We start from the raw sequence: 23667 nt of genomic DNA on the forward strand, positions 1-23667 counted from the left end.
AAATAATAACAGTACTGCTACCTTTTTCTTATGGTGGGAGATGTGAAATTAGCCAGGAATCATGCACCTGACAATAAAAAAAACATGATGAGATGGTTCCTGAACCTGAACAGAAAGAAGGGATATCTGGATACTCTGAAGAAACTTCATGTGCACTGATTGGATAATATACACATACATAAGTATCTCTTCTTTCCCTATTGTTCTAAATCCTCATTAATAAGTCATTACATCTCACATGGACCCATCAACTTATTTATACAGCAGAGACCTTACAAAAATATTAGCCAGGACCCTGCACACCCTTGGAGCAGCCCTACTCTGGGGTAAGTATTATTATCATTTTTGACAAGAGAAACTGACTCTTAAAGCCATCCTTTATTCTCACCGAAGCCTTTGCTTTCTTTGGTAGAAAGATGAGTGGGCTTAAAGGTAAAAAGACCGGAGTTTAAGTAACTAGCTCTTCCACTTACTAGTTGTGTAACCTCAGGCATGAGATAATCGGTTCTCTTAACTCTTAAAATAGCTTTAATAAATACAGGACTGGTGGGAAGATCAAATGATTTCCTGCAACAGTGTAGGACAGAACATTCTTTGAAAGGCTATACAAATGTCAGTAACTATTCCTACTGTTTTAATGTTTGACTTCCACTTTTTCTACTTCTAGACCACCTGAATTATCATCATAATTTCACTAATTTTTTTTTTTTTTTTTTTTTTATAGGTGCGTGGGCTTCAGTAGTTGTGGCTCACGGCTCAGTAGTTGGGGTTCGCGCGCTCTAGAGCACAGGCTCAGTAGTTGTGGCGCACAGGCTTAGTTGCTCCGCAGCATGTGGGATCTTCCCGGACCAGGGCCCGAACCCGTGTCCCCTGCATTTGCAGGCGGATTCTTAACCTCTGCACCACCAGGGAAGTCCCCATTTCACTAATTTAATGAAGAAAAAAACTGTTTTTTAAAAAATTTTTCTTACTTGGATTATTCTCTCCAACTCACTTGGCCATCTCCAAACTTCTGCCCTATCGGCAGGAAGATCAGGAGACTCCTGGGAACAGGGAAGGAGGGCCGCTGAAATGAAGCCAACATCTCATATACAGGGACTTGTCTTCAACTGGCATGCCACTGCATAACTGAGCTCAGTGGAAAGGCTAAATAAATCTCATAAGATCTGTAGCGTAGTATTTACTGATCTCTTTACTGTCTCCATAGTTTTTCCTTTTCCACAATGTCATACAGTTGAAACCATATAGTATGTAGACTTTTCAGACTGGCTTCTTTCATTTAGCAACATGTATTTAAGGTTCCTCCATGCCTGTTCATGGCTTGATAGTGCATTTCTTTTTAGAGCCAAATAACACTCCATTGTCTGGATGTACTACAGTTTGTTTATCCATTCACCTAATGAAGGACATCTCGGTTGCTTCCAGTTGTTGGCGACTATGAAGATAATTATACAAAAAGGCCCTTATTACTGTATAAACCAGAGCAATGTGCAACATTTGTGCCATACTGTGCCACTGTGTGCAGTTTTGTATAGACATAAGTTTTCAGCTCAATTGGGTAAATACCTACAACAGTAATTGCTAAATCATGTGGTCAGACTATGTTTAGCTTTTTAGTATGTTGCCAAAATGGCTGAACCATTCTGCATTCCTGCCAACAATGAATGAGACTTCCTGTTGCTCCACATCCTTGCCAACATTTGATGTGTCAGTATTTTGTATTTTAGCCATCCTAATAGGTGTGGTGATATTTTATTCTTGTTTTAATCTGCATTTCCCTAATGACACATGAGATATGGGCGTCTTTTCATATGTTTATTTGCCATCTGTATATATCTTGTCAGATGAGGTGTCTGTTAAAGTCTCTGGCCTGTTTTTAACTGGGTTGGTTGTTTTTCTTATTGCTGAGTTTTAAGAGTTCTTTGTATATTTTGAATGAAAGTCTTTTAAAAATCAAACGTGTCTTGCAAGTACTTTTTTCTGGTTTGTGGCTTGTTTTTTCATTATTTTATCAGTGTCTTTCACAGAACAAAAGGTTTTAATTTTAGTAAGTCAAGTTATTGATTTTTTCTTTCATGAATTGTACTCTTGGTTTTGTATCCAAAAACTCATTGCCAAATCCAAGTTCACACAGATTTTCTCCTGTTATATTCTAGAAGTTTTGTGTTTTACATTTAGGTCTATTAGATTCCATTTTGAGTTAATTCTCATGAAAAGTGTTAAGGTGAAAGATTTAGTTTCTACATATGGATGTCCAATTGTTCTAGCATCACTTGTCGAAAAGATGATCCTTTTTTTTCTGTTGAATTGCCTTTGCTCCTTTGTCAAGGATCAACTGACTATATTGGTGTATTTCTTTTTCTGGACTCTCTATTCTGTTCCATTGGTCTGTTTGTCTATTCTTTTGCCAATACCATGCTGTCCTAATTACTGTAGCTTTATCTTAAGTCTAATGTCACGTAGCATCAGTCCTTCAACTTTGTTCTTCTTTATCAGTATTATGTGGACTGTTCTCAGTTGTTTGCCTTTCCATATAAACTTTAGAATAAGTTTGTTGATATCCATAAAATAATTTGCTGGGATTTTAACTGACATTACGTTAAATCTATAGTTCAAGTTAGGAGGAACTGACATTTAAACAATATTGAATCTTTCTATCCATGAACATGGAATAGCTCTCAATTTATCTAGATTTCTCTGATCAGAGTCTTGTAATTATATATATATATTTATATATATCAATATATTTAGATTTATACCTAAGTATTTCTTTTTGTGTGTGATAATTTAAATGATATTATGTTTTTAATTTCATATTCCAATTGTTCATTGCTGGTATATAGGAAAGCAACTGACTTTTGTATATTAACCTTGTATCCTGGAACAGTGCTATAACTGCTGGTTAGTTCCAGGAGTTTTCTGCCAGTTCTCTGGGATTTTCTACATAGTCAATCATGTCATCTGTGAACAAAGACAGTTTTAATCCTTCCTTCCTAATATCTATGCCTTTTATTTCCTTTACTGGTCTTATTGAATTAGCTAGATCTTTCAGTATAATGCTGAATAGGAGTAGTAAAAAGGGACATTCTTGCCTTTTCCCAAACTTAGGGGGAAAGCATCTAGTTTCTCATCATCAAGCATGATGTTAGATGTAGATTTTTTGTAGATGTTCTTTATCTTATTGAGCAAGTTTCTTTCCATTCCTATTTTGCTGAGTGTTTCCTAAAATCATGATTGGATGTTGGATTGTATCAAGTGCTTTTCTGCATCTTATAGATATGATACGATTTTTCTTCCTTAGCCTGTTGATGTGATACAATACAGTAATTGATTTTCTAATGTTGAACCAACCTTGCATATCTGGAATAAATCCCACTTCATTTAGGTGTGTGGTTCTTTTTGTACATCACTGGATTCAATATGCTAATATTTTGTTGAGAATTTTTGCATGATGTTCATGAGAGATATTGGTCTGTAATTGAGAATGTCTTTATCTGGTTTTGGTTTTAGGGTAATGCTGGCTTCACAGAACAAGTTAGAAAGATTCTCTGCTTCTATTTTCTGGAAGAGATTGTAGAGAATTGGTATCATCTTTTCCTTAAATGTCTGACAGAAGTCACCAGTGAAACCATCTGAGCCTGGTTTTCTGGAAGGTTACTAATTATTGATTCAATTTCCTTGGTAGATATAGGCCTCTTCAGATGATCTATTTCTTCTTGTATGTTTTGGTAGTTTGTGTGTTCCAAGGAATTGGTCTATTGCACCTCAGTTATCAAATTTATGGGCACAGAGTTGCTCATAATATTCCTTTATTACGCTTTTAATATCCATGGGATCAGTAGTGATGATCCTTCTTCCATTTCTGATATTAGTAATCTGTGTCTTCCCTCTTTTTTTCTTGGCTAGCCTGGCTAGAGGTTTACTGCTTTTATTAATATTGCCAAAGAATCAGCTTTTGGGTTTATTGATTTTCTCTACTGATTTCTGCTCTCTGTTTCTTTTTTTAAAATTAATTTATTTATGGCTGCGTTGGGTCTTCGTTGCTGAGGGTGGGGTTTCTCTAGTTGCGGCGAGCAGGGTCTACTCTTCGTTGCAGTATGCGGGTTTCTCATTGCAGTGGCATCTCTTGTTGCAGAGTACCAGCACTAGAGTGTGCAGGCTTCAGTAGTTGCAGCACGTGGGCTCAGTAGTTGTGGCTCATGGGCACTAGAGTGTGGGCTCAGTAGTTGTGGTGCACGGGCTTAGTTGCTCCGTGGCATGTGGGATCTTCCCTGACCAGGGCTTGAACTCGTGTCCCCTGCATTGGCAGGCAGATTCTTAACCACTGTGCCACCAGGGAAGTCCCCCTACTCTTTGTTTCTATGCAGGTCTCCTAAGTCTTATTTCTCTTTCCACTTCTGCTCCTCTCCAACCCATCTACCTTCCCACAGGCAAAATCACCTTCCTACAAGTCAAAACTAATGCTTTTCAACTGCTTAAAATACTTCAATGGCACCTTTTGCCTTCAAGATGAAGCCCAAACTTCTTATTGTTACCTCTAAAGCCCTGCATGATTTGGTCTGCTCATTCCTCCAGATTTATCATGTCTCATCCTTAGACCTCTTGGAGCTTTGACAGCATAGAAAAGACAGATATTAAGTTTTTACACAAATATCTATTCCAAGTATAGATAATGAAGAACTATTTAAATAGGCCAATAGAATTTACAGGAAACTCTTCAATTGATTCAGATTTTAAAAGACCATGAAGAAAAAAACTATAGAAAGGGCTGGTAACCAAAAATTAATATAAAATGGATTTTTGAAAATAGTATTTAGAGACCTAGAGATCATAATGAAAGATTGCGGGTTTTTTTTGGGGGGGGTTGGGTTTTATTTTTCTGGCTGCGCCACGCGCCATGTAAAATCTTAGTTCCCCGATGAGGAATCGAACCCACGCCCCCTGCAGTGGAAATGCGGACCACCAGGGGAGTCCCGAAAGTTTTCTTTTTTTTTAATTACAGAAAAGAAGGCACATCCAGATATATTTTTTCATTTTAAAGGTATATAAGGACAATACAGAAAAGGTAAACTCAAAAGGAAAAAAGTACTCACAATCCAACTGTCCTAACATAACTACTACTACACTCTGCGGTAGTCATTATTGCTATATTCAAATATGGTTATAGTGATAGGCTTGAAGGCTATACCCTGGTTCTCAACCCTGGCATGTTAGAATCACCTGGTAGAACTTTTAAACATTAAGGTAACTGAGCCTGATTCCTGATCAACTAAATCAGAATCTCTGGGTGGTGAAGTCCTGTGCTGAGAAACACTGTATATAGACATGTCCTATGTACAGGCAGGGGCCTCACCTCAAAGGTGAGTTTATTTTTGGTATCAATCACCTGGGAAAGTGAAGAGTTCCTCAGACAGGATACGGAATCTTTTAGAGCAGTATTAGACTCATATGGGGAGCTTTAAAAATCCCAAAGCCCAGGCTACACCTCAACCCAATGACTTCAGAATCTCTAGGGGGTGGGAGGCAGGCGTCAGCAATTTCTTAAGCTCCCCAGGTGATTCCAGTATTCAGTCAAGGTTAAGAACCACTGTGCTGAGAGCTCCAGGTGAGCTACAAAGTAGGAATTTGGCTTTTGGCATGGTAGGCGCTCAATAAACAGTTTCCCCACAGGGGAAAGTTCCCCATGCAGCCACAGGGAACTTGACAGGCTGTTCTGGAAATAGTAAGCTATGCCTCAGGGTGTATTTTCGACTGTCCCATGTTTATAGGTCTTTCACAATTGGCTTGGTTTTCACAAGCCTTTGGGGGTTAAAAGTTGTTAGTTTTGGCTCCTATATCCTTGTCTTCACAAGGAATTCCTTATGAAATGAGACTGAGCATTAACGCCTCCATGCTCTTGCCCATACGGCAACCATAAAACATCATACTGTGGCAGCAGACAGGAGCTTTTCCAGCACACGGAGCACCCACCTACACCCAGCTGAAACAGATGGCACCACCATTTAATTAAATCAGCTGCCAGAAGGCTGACATCAGCTCAGGAAAAACACACCTGGACACCAGGATCTGGCACCTTCAAGACTCCAGATGGTTCCTGTCTCTGCTGGACTAATGGGCACATTCCCCAGCTCCGGTGTCATGTTCCTCATAACCAAGACTGAGATTTCCTTAGGGTTTTGTCTGAGTGCTCTGCCTCCAGATACAGGCAGGGCTAACTCCCTCTCTTCCACTGAGTCTTTGCTCAAATCTACCTTTCATTGAGGCTTGCCCTGACCGTCCCATTTAAACTTGCAATCTCTTCTCCAGCATTCCCTTGTCCTGCTCTATTTTCTTTCATAGCGCTCATCACCTTCCAAGACACTGAAAACGTTACTTGTTTATCACACTTTTTGTTTACTGACCACCTTGTTCACTGGTATATCCTCAGAGCATAGAACATGATACACAGTAGCTGCTCAAGGAAGCTGTTGAATGAATGAGGAAGCGCTTACCTCGATGTCTGGGCAGCAGACTGTAGCCCTGAGCCTTTCCCTAGGACCCTCCGCTTTGAACAGTAGACTCCTTTTTGGGAAGCCAGAGCCTCTCCAGGGACCAGACTTGAACCCTCTGGAGGCATCATCCAATTGGGCTGCAGCTGACTGCACTGAGCAGCCTGAGTGCCTACCCCCCAGGGAACACAAGGTTAATTCTTGGACAACTTTGAGGCCAAAAAAACCCAACACGCCAGCCTCACATACTGGTTATTCACTCCCTCAATGACATCCTCATCAGTTTTCTCATGCTCAAGTCACTGCTGTCTCCTTCTTCTTCATGGTTCAATTTCCCACTTCTCTCCCACCTCACCATATTCTAACTTTCCACTGTCTTCCATGAAGCCTCGACTTCTTCAGTGAATGTTCCTTCCATCTTCTAATTTCATAGAAACCTGGGTCTTCACTGAAAACACCATTTCCTCTACAGCCCTATGTGATGGAGGCTGCTCTTTCTTCTATACTCCATGCATCTGAAGGTCCCTCATATCCTCTTTGTACTCCATTTATGCTTCCGAGTCACCAGTATGTCACCTTCCTTAAAAAAAAGAAAACCTGTTCATTGCTCATGCTATCCAGAAATACTACCTCCTACCCTCCCTTGCTGTTCTCATTTACTCTCTCCCCCTTCACTAAGACTTCAGCTCACAAGACATCCTTTCCAATCAAGCTTACAAGGCTGTTCATATGGCTTAAAATTTTCACGGTTTTATCCCAGTTACAAAGCACATAGTTGGTACTCACGAAATATTTGCTAAATGAATGAGTTGAAGAAATGAAATCTGGGGCAAGAAGTAGGAGGCAAGCTGAGGTTAAGGTTTGATTTTGGGGCTATAGCCTTCCCAGTTTACCAGACACCAATAAGGGTAAATGGATAGGTTGAATCTCATACTTGGGCAATTATTATGATCCCACTTTATAGTAAGAAACTGAGCAATAACAGTTACATAACTCGCTCAAGATTATAGCTAGTAAGATGTGGAACTGGGCTTTAAAAATCAACGTCTGACTCCACAGCCCACATTTTTTTAAAATAAATTTATTTATTTTATTTTTGGCCGTGTTGGGTCTTCGCTGTTGTGTGCAGAAGCGATGCTTCTCTAGATGTGGCGAGTGGGGGCTACCCTTCATTGTGGTGCACGTTGCAGTGGCTTCTATTGTTGCGATGCACAGGCTCTAGGCACGCGGGCTTCACTAGTTGTGGCACGTGGGCGCAGGAGCTGTGGCTCGCGGGCTGTAGAGCACAGACTCAGTAGTTGTGACGCAGGGGCTTAGTGGCCCTGCGCTATGTGGGAATCTTCCAGGACCAGGGCTCAAACCCGTGTCCCCTGCATTGGCAGGCAGATTCTTAACCACTGTGCCACCAGGGAAGCCCAGCACAGCCCACATTTTTAACCTCCAAAAAATATTGCCCTCCTGAATAATAGAGTTTGCAGTTAAAAGACAAGGTTTTGTACAGCTCATTGCATATAAGTATTTTAAATAATCTTCACAGCACTGACAAGTGATTCTGTTGTGAGGACACAAGTAGCAGGGAATTCTCAAAGGAAATAGAAGCCATTTATTCCACAAAGACATAATTAAAAGAATATAATGAAGACCAAAAAAATCCAAGACATCTATTTCCAGGTTTTTGGAGTATCACTGGATATAGAGATATTTTAAGTGTATTTCTATAAACGGTTGACCCTTGAACAACAACATGATTAGGGGCACTGACCCTGCATGCAGTCAAAAATCCGCATATAACTTATAGTCAGCCCTCCATATATGCAGTTCCTCCATAACCATGATTCTGCATGCTCAGATGCAACCAATCACAGATCATGTAGTACTGTAGTATGTCCTGTTGAAAAAAAATCCACATATAAGTGGATGCACTGCAGTTTAAATGTTCAAGGGTCAACTGTAATAGGTTCTTTTAAGAATAGAAAACACCTGGGGCGGGGAGGCCATTCCCATGCAGATATGTCTGCTGCATTCTCAGTGAAGGGCCAGCTAAGTATGATTTGTGAGGTAAATCTGACGCACTATCTGTTTTGTGTATGGTCGGTGAGTTAAGAATGTCTTTTACATTTTAATGGTTGGTTTCAAAATTAGAAGCATAATATTTAACGACATAAAAATTATATGAAATTAAAATTTCAGTGTCCATAGACAAAGTTTTGTTGGAATATAGCTACAGCCATACTCATTTGTCTATGTGTTCTCTATGGCTGCTTTCATGTTAACAGCAGCAGAGATGAGTAGTTGTGACAGAGACAACAAAGCCCCCCAAACTCAGAAATATTGACCAGTTGACTCTTTACAAAAAGAGCTGGCCAACCTTGTTATAGGTCATTTCTTCTGACTTAACTTCCAGTTCACTGAATCTGTCCTCAGTTGTATCTAATCTGTTACTAAATCCTTCTACTGAATTTTAAATTTTGGTCACTGTATTTTTCAATTCTATAAGTTTTGTTTTTCCAATCTAATGTTTTCCTTTTTATAGTTCCCTATTACATGGGTATAGTTCAATATTATCTTTATTTCCTTAAATAAAGTATATCTAATTGCTCTATTTTTTATTTTTTTGAATATTTGAACTTATTTATTTTTTTATACAGCAGGTTCTTATTAAATATCCATTTTATACATATTAGTGTATATATGTCAATCCCAATCTCACATTCATCACACCACCACCACCCACCCACACCACTTTCCCCCTTGGTGTCCATATGTTTGTTCTCCACATCTGTGTCTCAATTTCTGCCCTGCAAACTGGTTCAGCTGTACCATTTTCCTAGGTTCCACATATATGCGTTAATATATGATATTGTTTTTCTCTTTCTGACTTAATTCACTCTGTATGACAGTCTATAGATCCATCCACGTCTCTACAAATGACCCAGTTTCGTTCCTTTTTATGGCTGAGTAATATTCCACTGTATGTATGTACCACATCTTCCTTATCCATTTGTCTGTCAATGGGCAACAAACTGGCTATTGTAAATAGTGCTGCAATGAACATTGGGGTGCATGTGTCTTTTTGAATTATGGTTCTCTCTGGATATAGGCCCAGTAGTGGGATTGCTGGGTCGTATGGTAGTTCTGTTTTTAGTTTTATAAGGAACCTCCATACTGTTCTCCATGGTGGCTGTATCAATTTACAATCCCACCAACAGTGCAAGAGGGTTCCCTTTTCTCCACACCCTCCCTAGCATTTGTCGTTTGTATATTTTCTGATGATGCCCATTCTAACTGGTGTGAGGTGATACCTCATTGTAGTTTTGATTTGCATTTCTCTAATTAGTGATGTTCAGAAGCTTTTCATGTGCTCTTGGCCATCTTTAGGTCTTCTTTGGAGCAATGTCTATTTAGGTGTTCTGCCTGTTTTTTGATTAGGTTGTTTGTCTTTTTAATATTGAGCTGCATGAGCTGTTAATATATTTTGGAGATTAATTCTTTGTCCGTTGATTCATTAGCAAATATCTTCTCCCATTCTGAGGGCTTTTCGTCTTATCTGTAGTTTCCTTTGCTTTGCAAAAGCTTTGAAGTTTCATTAGGTCCCATTTGTTTATTTTTGTTTTTATTTCCATTACTCTAGGAGGTGGATCAAAAAAGATCTTGCTGTGATTTATGTCAAAGAGTGTTCTTTCTATGCTTTCCTCTAAGAGTTTTATAGTGTCCGGTCTTACATTTAGGTCTCTAATCCATTTTGAGTTTATTTTTGTGTATGGTGTTAGGGAGTGTTCTAATTTCATTCTTTTACATGTAGCTGTCCAGTTTTCCCAGCACCACTTATTGAAGAGACTGTCTTTTCTCCATTGTATATCGTTGCCTCCACTGTCATAGATTAGTTGACCATAGGTGTGTGGGTTTATCTCTGGGCTTTCTATCCGGTTCCACTGATCTATATTTCTGTTTTTGTGCCAGTACCATATTGTCTTGATTACTTAGCTTTGTAGTATAGTCTGAAGTCAGGGAGTCTGATTCCTCCAGCTCCGCTTTTTTCCCTCAAGACTGTTCTGGCTATTCGGGGTCTTTTGGGTCTCCATACAAATTTTAAGACTTTTTGTTCTAGTTCTGTAAAAAATGCCATTGGTAATTTGATAGGGATTGCAATGAATCTGTAGATTGCTTTGGGTAGTAGAGTCATTTTCACAATATTGATTCTTGCAATCCAAGTACATGGTATATCTCTCCAACTGTTGCTATCATCTTTAATTTCTTTCATCAGTGTCTTATAGTTTTCTGCATACAGCTCTTTTGTCTCCCTAGGTAGGTTTATTCCTAGGTATTTTATTCTTTTTGTTGCAGTGGTAAATGGGAGTAAAATGATCCTTTCAATGTGTTGTTGGATTCTGTTTGCTAGTATATTGTTGAGGATTTTTGCGTCTATGTTCATCAGTGATATTGGTCTGTAATTTTCTTTTTTTGTAGTATCTTTGTCTGGTTTTGGTATCAGGATGATGGTGACTTCATAGAATGAGTTTGGGAGTGTTCCTTCCATGCAATTTTTTGGAAGAGTTTGAGAAGGATGGGTGGTAGCTCTTCTCTAAATGTTTGATCGAATTCACCTGTGAAGCCATCTGGTCCTGGACTTTTGTTTGTTGGAAGATTTTTAATCACAGTTTCAATTTCATTACTTGTGATTGGTCACCTTTCCAAGAATTTGTCCATTTCTTTCAGGTTGTCCATTTTATTGGCATAGAGTTGCTTGTAGTAGTCTCTTAGGATGCTTTGTATTTCTGTGGTGTCTGTTGTAACTTCCCCTTTTTCATTTCAAATTTTATTGATTTGAGTCCTCTCCCTCTTTTTGTTGATGAGTCTGGCTCGGCATGTTTCTCCTTGGGTTTATTCTCTGTGGGACTCTCTGCACTTCTTGGACTTGGGTGGCTATTTCCTTTCCCGTGTTAGGGAAGTTTTTGACTATAATCTCTTCAAATATTTTCTCGGGTTCTTTCAATCAATTTTGTTTATCTTCTCAAAGAACCAGCTTTTACTTTTATTGATCTTTGCTATTGTTTTCTTTGATTCTATTTCATTCATTTCTGATCTGATCTTTATGATTTCTTTCCTTCTAACTTCGGGTTCTGTTGGTTCTTCTTTCTCTAGCTGTTTTAGGTGTAAGGTTAGATTGTTTATTTGAGATTTTTCTTGTTTCTTGAGGTAGGATTGTATTGCTATAAACTTCCCTCTTAGAACTGCTTTTGCTGCATCTCATAGGTTTTGGATCGTCATGTTTTTATCATAATTCTTCTAGGTCTTTGTTAAACATTTCTTGCGTATTCTCATCTTTGCCTCCATTCTTTTTCTGAGGTCCTGGATCTTCTTCACTATCATTATTCTGTATTTTTTTTCTGGAAGGTTGCCTATATCCACTTCATTTAGTTGTTTTTCTGGGGTTTTATCTTGTTCCTTCATCTGGTACATAGCCCTCTGCCTTTTCATCTTGTCTATCTTTCTGTGAATGTGGTTTTTGTTCCACAGCCTGCAGGAATGTAATTCTTCTTGTTTCTGCTGTCTGCCCTCTGGTGGATGAGCCTGTCTAAGAGGCTTGTGCAAGTTTCCTGATGGAGGGGACTGGTCGTGGGTAGAGCTGGCTGTTGCTCTGCTGGGCTGAGCTCAGTAAAACTTTAATCTGCTTGTCTGCTGATGGGTGGAGCTGGGTTCCCTCCCTGTTGGTTGTTTGGGCTGAGGCGACAGAACACTGGAGCCTACCTGGGCTCTTTGGTGGGGCTAATGACGGTCTCTGGGAGGGCTCACACCAGAGAGTACTTCCCTGAACTTCTGCTGCCAATGTCCTTGTCCCCACGGTGAGCCAAGCCAGCCCACGCCTCTGCAGCAGACCCTTCAACACCAGCAGGTTGGTTTGGTTCAGTCTCCTATGGGGTCACTGCTCCTTTCCCTGTGTCCCAATGTGCACACTCCTTTGTGTGTGCCCTCCAAGAGTGGAGTCTCCATATCCCCCAGTGCTGTTGAAATCCTGCAATCAAATCCCACTAGCCTTCAACGTCTAATTCTCTAGGAATTCGTCCTCCCATTGCTGGACCCCAGGTTCAGATGCCTGACGTGGGGCTCAGAACCTTCACTCCAGTGGGTGGACTTCTGTGGTATAAGTGTTCTCCAGTCTGTGAGTCACCCGCCCAGCAGTTACGGGCTTTGACTTTATTGTGATTGCACCCCTCCTACCGTCTCATTGTGGCTTCTCCTTTGTCTTTGGATGTGGGGTATCTTTTATGGTGAGTTCCAGTGTCTCCCTGTCGATGATTGTTCAGCAGTTAGTTGTGATTCCGGTGCTCTCGCAGGAGGGAGTGAGAGCAGGTCCTTCTACTCTGCCATCTTGAACCAATCTATCTAATTGCTTTATAAACTGTGTCTGGTAATTCCAAATTCAGAAGTCTTTGTGGGTACCCCTCTGTTGTCTGTTTTTCATGGTTCTCTCTAATGGAGTCTTGTTTCCTTATGTGCTTAGTAGTTTTTCCTGTGAGCTATTCATTTCCTTGAAAAGTTATTTGTGAGGAATTCATGTCTTCCTCCAGAGAGGGACTGCAATTGCTTCTGCCAGGAGCTTGGAGGCACTGCCAGTCTGGAAGACGTTGGATGGAGTTCATAGCTTGAAGTCCATGGATCACCTGAGTGATGAAAGCCCTGGCTGTGAGTATCAAGCGTTTCTTTTTTATTGACTTACTGCCCTGATCTGCTCAGAGCTCTGGGAATGTTTCCTGCAGTCCTGATTTAGAGGTACAGGTTTAGTTCTAGTTTATCCTTAAGTTGAGTCCTTTGGGGTTCCAGTTCAGTGCAGAAAGGATGAAAAGATGGAAAATGTGGAAGTTAGTAGACCTGGAGGCTAGAATGAGAAAGTCTTACACTGAATCAGAGTTTCAGAGGAGGAGTAGAGAGAAAATTTAAAGAGATAATAGCTAAAAATTTTCCAGAACATATGAATTCATACACTATAGATGCTAAATTAATCCAATCAAGATAAACAAAGAGAAATTCCTACATTTGTATATTTACTCATAGAATGTTTTCTTTTATTCTTCATAAAAACCTTAGGAAATGGGTATTATTATCTACGTTTTTCATAAAGGAAAATTGTGATTCGGAGAGCCAAAATGAATTATCTAAGGTCATATAATTCTAAGCAGAAGGGGCAGAATTCAAATCCAGTTCTGTTCCAAGTTCAGGTCCTTTCCTATACATCAGAAATAGAACACAACACAACAGAGAAAGACTTCATAAGGGGAGATCTGAATATTGCTAAGGAATTACCTCCAAAACCCAGGATCCTTAACTTGGAAACTTCTCCCTGGAAGCAGGTAAAAACCTTTCCCATGTATCTGTGCTTTGTTCTGAAGATAACATTGGATTAGAAAAGTTTTTACAGTAAGAGGCAGGTAAGTTCTAGCTTATACCTTAAATTGTGAGTTAAATATAATGAAGCCAAGCCAGTTTCCCAGGCTAAAGACCAAGTTGACTCAAATGTTTTTTTTGTTTTGTTTTGTTTTTTTCTGCGGTACGCGGACCTCTCACTGTTGTGGCCTCTCTTGTTTGCGGAGCACAGGCTCCGGACGCGCAGGCTCAGCGGCCATGGCTCAAGGGCCCAGCTGCTCCGCGGCATTTGGGATCCTCCCGGACCCGGTCACGAACGCATGTCCCCTGCATCGGCAGGCGGACTCTCAACCCCTGCGCCACCAGGGAAGCCCCCGACTCAAATGTTTTATGGAACTGGCCTGGTACACAAAAGAAAGCTATACAACAGCTTACTATGTACCACCCCACTGTCAGGTCAGCAGGGCAGGAGTGTCCTCTTAATTCCCCTCCTTACACTGCTGAAGACAGTTTAAATAGTATAGTTAACGTGTCCTGGATAACATGTCTTTTGTTCATCAATGTGATTCAACTTGGTAAATTACTACATCTCCTCTGTTCTGGAGGCATTTCACTTGCTTATAGCTTATGCTTGATTTGTTTTTTGCCCAGAGCACTAAATTAAGAATTTTCTAAGGAAGAAGGCTGTGGATTTCCGGCATAATCGAGCCCCATTCCCTAGATGTTAACATGTGACTGACATGTCTATACTAGCTTGGTATATAGAAGAGACTCTTCTTCCCTCATGGCTGCCTCCATGATGTATAAAAGCTGGGAGAATTACAACACCTGAACTCATAGTATGAGGCACCAGAGCCAAGAAGCCAGTTGCCAGGAAAAGGGGCTAGATGCCAGACAATTCAGTGGAAAAGCCAAATAACCCTGGGTTTGATGCCTCATATGTAGGTGCAGCCGTCACTATCAGAAGCAGCTGTGGTCAAGGCCTCATGCAAGAGAGGAAAGAAAGAGACACAATTCTGATCTTTCACGTCTGTCTGGTACAGGACAGGGGTAGAGGTGTACAAAGATGACTAACCACAGAAAGGAGCCACAGGCAGTTCTGCAACCATTTCCTGCACATCCACCACGTGAGGGGTCCTGTGCAGGGCACGAATGCAGACTGGATAGAGCCCAATCTCCAGGAAGCCCAGTCTAATGAGGGAAGCACACAGGCATCCACCTGTCAGCCATGCAGCCATGCAGCCATCCACGCAGCCATGAATTCATTGTTTACTGAGCACCTAACAAACATATGGCAGCACTGCCTAGGTGCTAGGGAGACCAAGAGGGCCAGGACAGGGAAGGACTCTGAAAGAATTAGATACCTATCTGAAAGCCTCCATAAATTCACCATTTCATTTCAATCCTTACAATGACCCTGTGAGGTAGGTATACTGATGTCCTCATGTTACAGGTGAAAGTGAGGTTCAGAGTGGTTAAGCGGTCCGCCCCAAATCACAAAGAAAGTAAATGGCAATCTGGGATTTGAACCAAGCATGGCCTGGTTCCGAGCCTGTGCTCTTAATAAATTAATAACTATTACACAGTTAATTATAGTATAATGAGATAATGGGTGTCAGAGGTAGAAAATTCACAGGAAGCAGAGGAAGAGATAATTAATTCTGTATAGGAAGGAGGTGGACTTTAAGTTTTCCTAGTGGACATGCAAGGAAAGGGGATTTCAGACACAGATAAAAAACATATAGAAGAGTAGAAGGGAAAGGGAGGATCGACCTGTGGGAGAGAGACAGGAGTTAAAGCATGCAGGAAGCCTGAGCACAGAAGGCTATGCCTGCCTGGCTGCAGAGCATCTCTGAAAGGCTTTGCAATGCCTCCTGCTGTGACTCCATCATCCTCCACTCTGCAGCAGAAGCCTTTCCTCCTTGTCCTTCAAACTCCTGGCGGGAGCTCCTTCTGTAACAAGCTTCCTGTGCCAGCCAAATCTAAGGCCTTATGTTTGCACCCACAATCTCATCCTCTCCAGGCCCCTGCAGACTGTAATGTGCTCTAAGCTTCAGCTGACAGACTGAGGACAGAGGCCCCAGGGATCCACCAACAACCACAGGTGTGATGAGAGCTGGCCCTTCGAGGGTGGCCTCCAGCTCTCAGACCTCTCTACAACAGAGTCAAGGAACTGTCTCATTCTACTCACAGTTTAGAGTCCAACTTCAGGAGGAAGCCCAACCGATCATATTCTGAAAAAGAAAAACAAAGCAGAAAATGTCACTGGTGTCAAGCCACTGCTGACACTAGCAGATTACACTCCCCAACCCAGACCCAGACCACAAGGGCGGGCAACTGCTTCCAGATCCAAACACATAAGCCACAAGTAAATTTAAGTCACCAAACTCTTGCTGAACACCTGTCTTGTGAAGGACCAGGTTCAACGCCAAGTATTTCCCAGGCCTTATAGGCCAACCACTCCTATGCTGACATATAACTGTCCTCCTGTTCAAATGTGGTACTTGAAACTGAAATTTAGCCACTACATGGGACCCTTGGAGAAGTAAGAGGGTCAGAAGCAACCTCTGTTTCCTCTAAGCTATAAGCTCTAAGATTTATGTTGAATCAGTCATACTAACTATGGGGTAAAAATATGGTAGCAAGGGGTGCTCAAATCCATGGCAATGATCCTCTTCATGACAATCACAAAGAAGCGATAGACCTGATTTCATAAAGGACAGGAAATTTAAAATGAAATCTAAAAACAAATTGGTAATACGTTTGCAACAAATGATAAATCATTGATATTGTACTTAATTTCTCTATATCTTGCCTCATTCTAAAACAAAGTTGAAGCAGTTTTACAAAATTTTCTGAAGTACAAGTTTTTTTTTTTTTTTTTTTTTTGGTATGCGGGCCTCTCACTGTTGTGGCCTCTCCCATTGTGGAGCACAGGCTCCGGACCCGCAGGCTCAGCAGCCATGGCTCACGGGCCCAGCCGCTCCGTGGCATGTGGGATCTTCCCGGACCAGGGCACGAACCCGTGTCCCCTGCATCGGCAGGTGGACTCTCAACCACTGCGCCACCAGGGAAGCCCTGAAGTACAAGATTTTTAAAAAGAAGAAAAATCTTGTAGGCAAAGGGGAAATCAGCATAGGAAAAATAATAAAAAGCAGCCAGGATAAGAATACCAAAAGTGGTTGTCCTAAGGTTTTATGTGCTTGCTGGAAGAGGATTATAGATATATCCCCAAGGTTTCTCACAGCTAAAACTAAAGGCAAAGCACTGTTTTAATGGTTTACAGTGTCCATAATATAAACCAGGAGAATCCCAGCTCTTCCTTTTTTTTTTTTGATTTGCAATTTTATTTTATTTTTTTATACAGCAGGTTCTTATTAGTTATCTATTTTATACATATTAGTGTATACATGTCAATCCCAATCTCCCAATTCATCCCACCCCCCTCCCCAACCCCCAGCTCTTCCTGATACTAAGAATTTAGGGAAGTTTCCTCTGTGTCCTCAAAAATATTTGTATAAAGAAATGACAGGAAGTGTCATAAGATTGTTTCATATAGCTTTATTCAATGATTGCAAAGTGTGTGTGTGTGTGTGTGTGTGTGTGTGTGTGTGTGTGTAAAGTAGCTGTGCCAAAATAAGGTGGTCTAGGAATGTAGTTAGTTGGCCTCGCTTAATCTGAGGGTAAAACCCAACACCAAGACCAAACAACTGTTTGGAAAACGCCATGCAGCACAGCTTTCAAAGAACTCAGTCTTTAATAAACAATGAATGGCAAGAAGAGGGAAATTACACACACTGACAAGAACCTCACAGGAGCCACTCTGCAAGGCCAGTTAAGGCCAGACTGTGTACTTGCATGAGCAGCAGAGCTGCCGGGAGAGAATAATTCCTCTTCTTAAAACTGAAGATATAACAATTCCAACACACAACTCAACAGAAGGCTTGCCTCCTAAGAGAATAGACTTGGGCAAGTGAAAGCCTTTCCTCAAAATCATTCTGGTTTTGCTCTAATTCAGATAAATGGATAAGAGACTTTGCTTAACAGGAACTTATAAAAATCAATAAGGTTTTAATTTAAAAAATAAACTGAAAACAAAATTTGCCAAAAGAGTTAGTTTCAAAATTGAATACTCTTTCAACAATCCTATCTTATCATTCCATGAAAAAGAAAACCTCATTAACTTGCCAACACCTGTTGCTTTTTCTCCAAGTGGCCATAACCTTGGGAAAACTATCCTGTTACTCCTTCTCAGATCTGAGCTAAGACCCCCTTGGATATACAATGAATCCACATTTTGGCTGATTCCCTGCAGAGAGGCCAGAGAATATTTTCCCCTTGCTGCAAACTGAAACATCAGGGGCCAAGTAAGAACATAACATAAGCCAGGGAAGTGGGAGAATGTAATGCCCTCCTGCAGCAAATCACACAACTTATTTTAGTTGCACTAAAAACAAATCCTGTTGAAATGTCTTTTTCTCACCACATATTTTTGTATAGTAACCATGATTATATTTATGGGTTATTTTCCAATGGCATCTTAAGTTGTCTTTTACACACACACGTACACAAACACACTAACTGCACATTAAACACATAAGAATACTTTGTATCTCTAAATAAATTATGTCTCTCCTTTCCATGGCTCTTTTGGACTATCTTTTTTTCTCTTTTGTTAAGAAACAGGAGTACCAGGAATATTTCACTTTAGTCCTTAATTTAAGAAAAGGTAACTGCATGAGCCCAATGATGAAAAATGGCAACTGACATTGGCTTCAGGTCACAGAACAGAGAGGGAATGGAGTCCCTCCTGTCAAAGGGGGCAGCCCCCACCACCTCCAGCTAACTATGCCAGGCAGCAATGCAGGCCCAGCGTCGCCACATTTTCTGTTTTTATTTTTGTGGTACGCGGGCCTCCCACTGCTGTGGCCTCTCGCGTTGCGAAGCACAGGCTCCGGACGCGCAGGCTCAGTGGCCATGGCTCACGGGCCCGGCCACTCCGCGGCATGTGGGATCTTCCCAGACCGGGGCACGAACCCGCGTCCTCTGCATCGGCAGGCGGACTCTCAACCACTGCGCCACCAGGGAAGCCCTCACATCTTCTGTCTTTTTAAAGCCAGGAATCTAGATCTTAAATTCCAGGGGTTAAAATTCCTCTATTTGTAAATACTGGCAATAGATTCAAGAAAAAATGAAAGATTATGAGGATCACCCAAAGTATGTACATGGACAGGATTCAGGCAGCAGGCTAACAGTTTGTAAACTCTGTCCTACGCTGGCAGAGGGCTGGAGGTGTTTTTCTTTTGTGGCTGCATACTTAATAAATATTTGTTAACTGTTCTTATCAGGATTATTTGGTTACAGTGGTCATAAATCCAACAGGATGCTAAGATGCTAAGACAGTTTCAGCCAAGCCTCTAGGATGATAAGTTTCAGACACTGAAGTGAGGTGCTAGATTAGCATGCAGATTTTCCAAGGAAATATCTGAAAACTTGTTACATCATTCTAAAAGCTCTCCCAACATCAAATATAAAAGTAACTGGTTGTGAGACATTAAGGGAGAGAGGACTTGAAGAATTTCTTTGGAGACAGCAGTGTTATGAACTCCACCTTCCTGCAGGGGAAAAATGGGTAGTACTTGGCTCTTACTAAAGCCTGGTGAGAAAAGCTTAACATGACCCTTAAAGAATGGGGAATACAGTGGACTGCCAGGTGTCTGAATTCTACCTGAGAAACATAAAAGGACACAAGATGCACTGGCTGCAAAGGATAGAGCTGCATGGCAACTGGCCTGCACGCCCAGAATTTGTTGCAGAAAATGATGCATGAATAAGCTAGTTTGGGTTGTTTTAGGTCCTTTCCTAAAGATGTGTCCAGCAGGCTGAAGGGTCCTCAGCAGATAGAATCAAGAGCAGACACCGGGAGTCCCAGGAGCTACAGAAGGAGTGAGTGACAAGGCTTTGGTGAGTGCATTGCCCACATCAGGAGACCTACAGAGGAGAGGTCCCCAGATGGAGGGGTCTCCAAAATGTCTACAAGAGAACCCCACAAGGGTCAGCTTTACACACTTGCCAGTTCAGGGAGTGCTGACACTATCTTGTGTCTTCTCTGCTCATTCCCTCTCCTTTCCCCACCAACTCCAGAGAGGTCCAAAACCGCAGCCAGCAACTGGGGGATGAGTGGAAGGAGGAGGACAAGCAGGGCACATCCCCTCCCTGGGTCGGCACCGCTGGTTCTAAGCCCTGTGCAGGGAGGGGAAGTCACTGCAGCTCTGAACGAACAGAAAGCTATGACCATTGCCATAAGGCAGGACACTAATTTTGGAATTGGTGATTCAATGTGACCATGGGATTTCTATTACCTCAGAGGTACCAAAAAGTTCTCTGGACCTCCCACACTGAAAATGTCTTATGGGGACAGAGAGACACCAATGAAAGTGGCTGTGATTATCCCCTGATGTTTCCTGCATGTTCAACATACTGGTTGCACTAACTTAGGCAAATACAGTGATTCAGCGGTTCACATAACCAAAGCATGGGAAGGGCCAGGGTGCAGAGGGCTTCAGAGATGACTGAAAGTGACTGGAATGCCAGCAGGCCTCCCTCAGTTAGCTTTACTCTCCCCGACTAGCTTTCTTCCTAAGTCAGGACACATAGCCAGTAGCAATTCGCAGGCCATATCTTCAGTTCTGCCACTGAAAAGGGCATGAGACCTGGCATCTCTGCTCCTAATGGCAAAACTCCCAGGGAAGGGCTACAAGGGGTCTAGCTTGCATCAGCTCCTCACCCACTGTCTGAATCACAGTGATCAAGAAGATGGGGTTTGTGAAAAGTTATGATTCTGACATGACACACCTGGTTAGAAGGAGCATTTACCAGAAGGAGGAATGTGTTGTCCTGAACAAATAAAAGCTCCTGGGAACAGCAAGAAGTCCTTGGAAAACTTAAAGCTAGCCCAGTCTCCCAGGTATAATAGGTATACCCACTGTTAAAATGGGCCACAGACTTTTTTTCTCCTGTCCTCGTCCATTCTGCTGTGGGTTTTTTCTTCCTTGGCCAATCTCCTCTTTAAATCTTTCTCATAATGCCCTCTGGACCCCATATGCCAATCACCTGGCTTACTTCCCTCTACCTCCTAGCAGACCTGAAGCCTGAAGCCTGACTCTGCCCTGCAAGACCTGGCTTTTCCTGTGGCTCTCAATAGGAGGCTGCTTTTTCTCTCAAATGCCAAGCACCTTTGGGTAGTGAGAAGTGAGTGATTATGATGTGCTGTGGTATAGTTTTCACCATTTTTCTTGTGTTTGGGGTTCACTGAGATTCTGGGATCTGTGGGTTTATAGTTTTAATCAAACTTGAAAATATCTTGGCTGTTACTTCCTCAAAACTTTTTCTGCCCTCCCCTCTCTTCTGGGGGCTCCAGTTACACATGTATCAGGCTGCTTGACATCCCACCATGCACTGACACTCTGTTCATTTGTTTCTAGTAATTTTTAGATGGTTTCTATTGATATATCTTATAGTTCACTACTTTTTCTTCTGCAGTGTCTAATTTGTCATTTATACATTGAGTATATTTTTCTTCTCAAACACTATTTTTCATATCTAAGATTCTTTTTTATATCTTACATGCCTTCCCTTAATATTCTCATGCTTTCTTCTACCTTCTTGAAGATACGGAATATGTTTTAACATCTTTGCCTACTAATTCTATCATCTGTGTTATCTCTACGCCTGTTTCTATCAACTGATTTTCCTCCTCATATGGGCTGTATTTTCAAGCTTTTCTGAACTACCTGATCATTCTTTTTTTTTTTTAATTGAAGTATAGTTGATGTACAATATAATACAATATAGTGATTCACAATTTTTAAAGGTTATACTTCATTTATAGCTATTATAAAATATTGGCTAAATTCCCTGTGCTGTACAATAATATCGTTGTACCTTACTTTATACCTAATAGTTAGCACCTCTTAATCCCCTACCCCTATATTGCCCTGCCCCCCTTCCCTCTTCCCTCTGGAAACTGCTAGTTTGTTCTCTATATCTGTGAGTCTGTTTCTTTTTTGTTATATTCACTAGTTTGCTCTGTTTTTTAGATTCCACATATAAGTGATATAATATAGTATTTGTCTTCTTCTGTCTGACTTATTTCACTTTGCATAGTACCCTCCAAGTGCAACCATGTTGTTGCAAATGGCAAAACATTCTTTTTTTGTCTTAATTTATTGAAGTATAGTTGATTTACAATATTGTGTTAGTTTCAGGTGTATAGCACCTGAAGTTATACATATATATTCTTTTTCAGATTATTTTTTCCTTTATATATTATTATAAAATATTGAGTATAGTTCCCTGTAGGTCCTTGTTGGTTAGCTATTTTACATACAGTAGTGTGTATATGTTCATCCCAAACTCCTAATTTATCCCTCCCCCTCTTTCCCCTTTGGTAACTATAAGTCTGTGGGTCTATTTCTGTTTTGTAATATGTACATTTGTATCTTTTTTTTTTAGATTCCACATTTTGGCATTATCATATGATATTTGTCTTTCTCTGTCTGGCTTACTTCACTTAGTATGATAATCTTTAGGTCCATCCATATTGCTGCAAATGGCATTGTTTCATTCTTTTTTATGGCTACGTAATATTCCATTGTATATATGTACCACATCTTTTTTTATCCATTCATCTGTCAATGGACATTTAGGTTGCTTCCATGTCTTGGCTACTGCAATGAACCTTGGGGTGCATGTATCTTTTCCAATTAACATTGTTTCATTCTTTTTTATGGCTACGTAATATTCCATTGTATATATGTACCACATCTTTTTTTATCCATTCATCTGTCAATGGACATTTAGGTTGCTTCCATGTCTTGGCTACTGCAATGAACCTTGGGGTGCATGTATCTTTTCCAATTATAGTTTTGTCCAGATATATGTCCAGGAGATCACTGGATCATATGGTAACTCTATTTTTAGTTTTTTAAGGAACCTCCATACTGTTTTCCATAGTGGCTGTATCAATTTACATTCCCACCAATAGTGTAGGGGGCTTCCCTCTTCTCCACACCTTCTCCAGTATTTATTATTTGTAGAGTTTTTGATGATAGCCATTCTTACCAATGTGAGGTGATACCTCATTGTGGTTTTGATTTGCATTTCCCTAATAATTAGTGAGGTTGAACCTCTTTTCACATGCCTGTTGACCATCTGCACTTCCTCTTTAGAAAAATGTCTATTTAGGTCTTTTGTGCATTTTTTTTAATCCAAAATGTGTTTATTGGGATGGTTTCCTATTCATCTTGATTCCAGGTGCTTTTAGTGCTGCTTTCATCTGAAGGAGCATCCTTCTGCAAGCCTTGCTTTTCCTCCTGTAGGGTGGCAGAGGATGGTAGAGCAGCTAACACACAAAACTACTGTTTGTGCATGGTTAAAGATGGTGGTGATTTTATAGCATCCTGGGCATTTCACATCCATGAAATAGGAATTGGGGCTCTGCACCAGGTGCTTCTTCTTGTGTTTCCTCTTCTCCTCTTCTGGAGAGGGATGAAGGAGATCCTTTGTGAGAGGCATATTCTCGTGGGGAGGTCGTCACTGTGGGAAAGGCTTCTATGCATTTTTTAATTGGGTGGTTCGTTTATGTTGTTTTATGAGCTGTTTATATATTCTGGATATTAATTCCTTATTGGTCATATCATTTGCAAATATTTTCTCCCATTCAGTAGGTTGTCTTTTCATTTTGTTGATGGTTTCCTTTGCTGTGCAAAAGCTTTTAAGTTTTATTAGGTCCCATTTGTTTATTCTTGTTTTTATT

At 40.9% G+C, this 23667-nt stretch overlaps 2 protein-coding genes across 3 annotated transcripts in view; both read right to left on the reverse strand.

The window, feature by feature from the left end:
• Positions 1-16082, reverse strand: part of ST3GAL3 (ST3 beta-galactoside alpha-2,3-sialyltransferase 3) — a 96005-nt gene extending 79923 nt beyond the window's left edge. The window contains exon 1 of one of the 2 annotated variants that reach the window (XM_024760370.1): positions 16042-16082. Coding sequence is in view for 1 of the 2 variants with exons in the window: in XM_024760369.1 (XP_024616137.1) it covers positions 6492-6619 (128 nt within the window). In the remaining variant the exon portion in view is untranslated. Of the gene's footprint in view, positions 1-6491; positions 6632-16041 lie in introns of those variants that run through there. The other variant, XM_024760369.1, reaches the window with a different exon arrangement.
• Positions 16083-23183: 7101 nt separating this feature from the next.
• Positions 23184-23440, reverse strand: LOC112410000 (40S ribosomal protein S27-like). Its single transcript, XM_024760398.1, has one exon. It carries the CDS (start codon positions 23424-23426, stop codon positions 23184-23186), a length of 243 nt encoding a protein of 80 aa, XP_024616166.1. The 5' UTR covers positions 23427-23440.
• Between the last annotated feature and the right edge of the window lie 227 nt (positions 23441-23667).

This window comes from Neophocaena asiaeorientalis, unplaced genomic scaffold (genome assembly GCF_003031525.2).
Source record: "Neophocaena asiaeorientalis asiaeorientalis breed wild unplaced genomic scaffold, Neophocaena_asiaeorientalis_V1.1 scaffold761, whole genome shotgun sequence".
Taxonomy (NCBI): domain Eukaryota; kingdom Metazoa; phylum Chordata; class Mammalia; order Artiodactyla; family Phocoenidae; genus Neophocaena; species Neophocaena asiaeorientalis.

What these genes read in the sequence shown, in the direction of transcription:
- LOC112410000 (XM_024760398.1), bottom strand. Translation starts at nt 23,426, where the DNA reads ATGCCTCTCACAAAGGATCTCCTTCATCCCTCTCCAGAAGAGGAGAAG.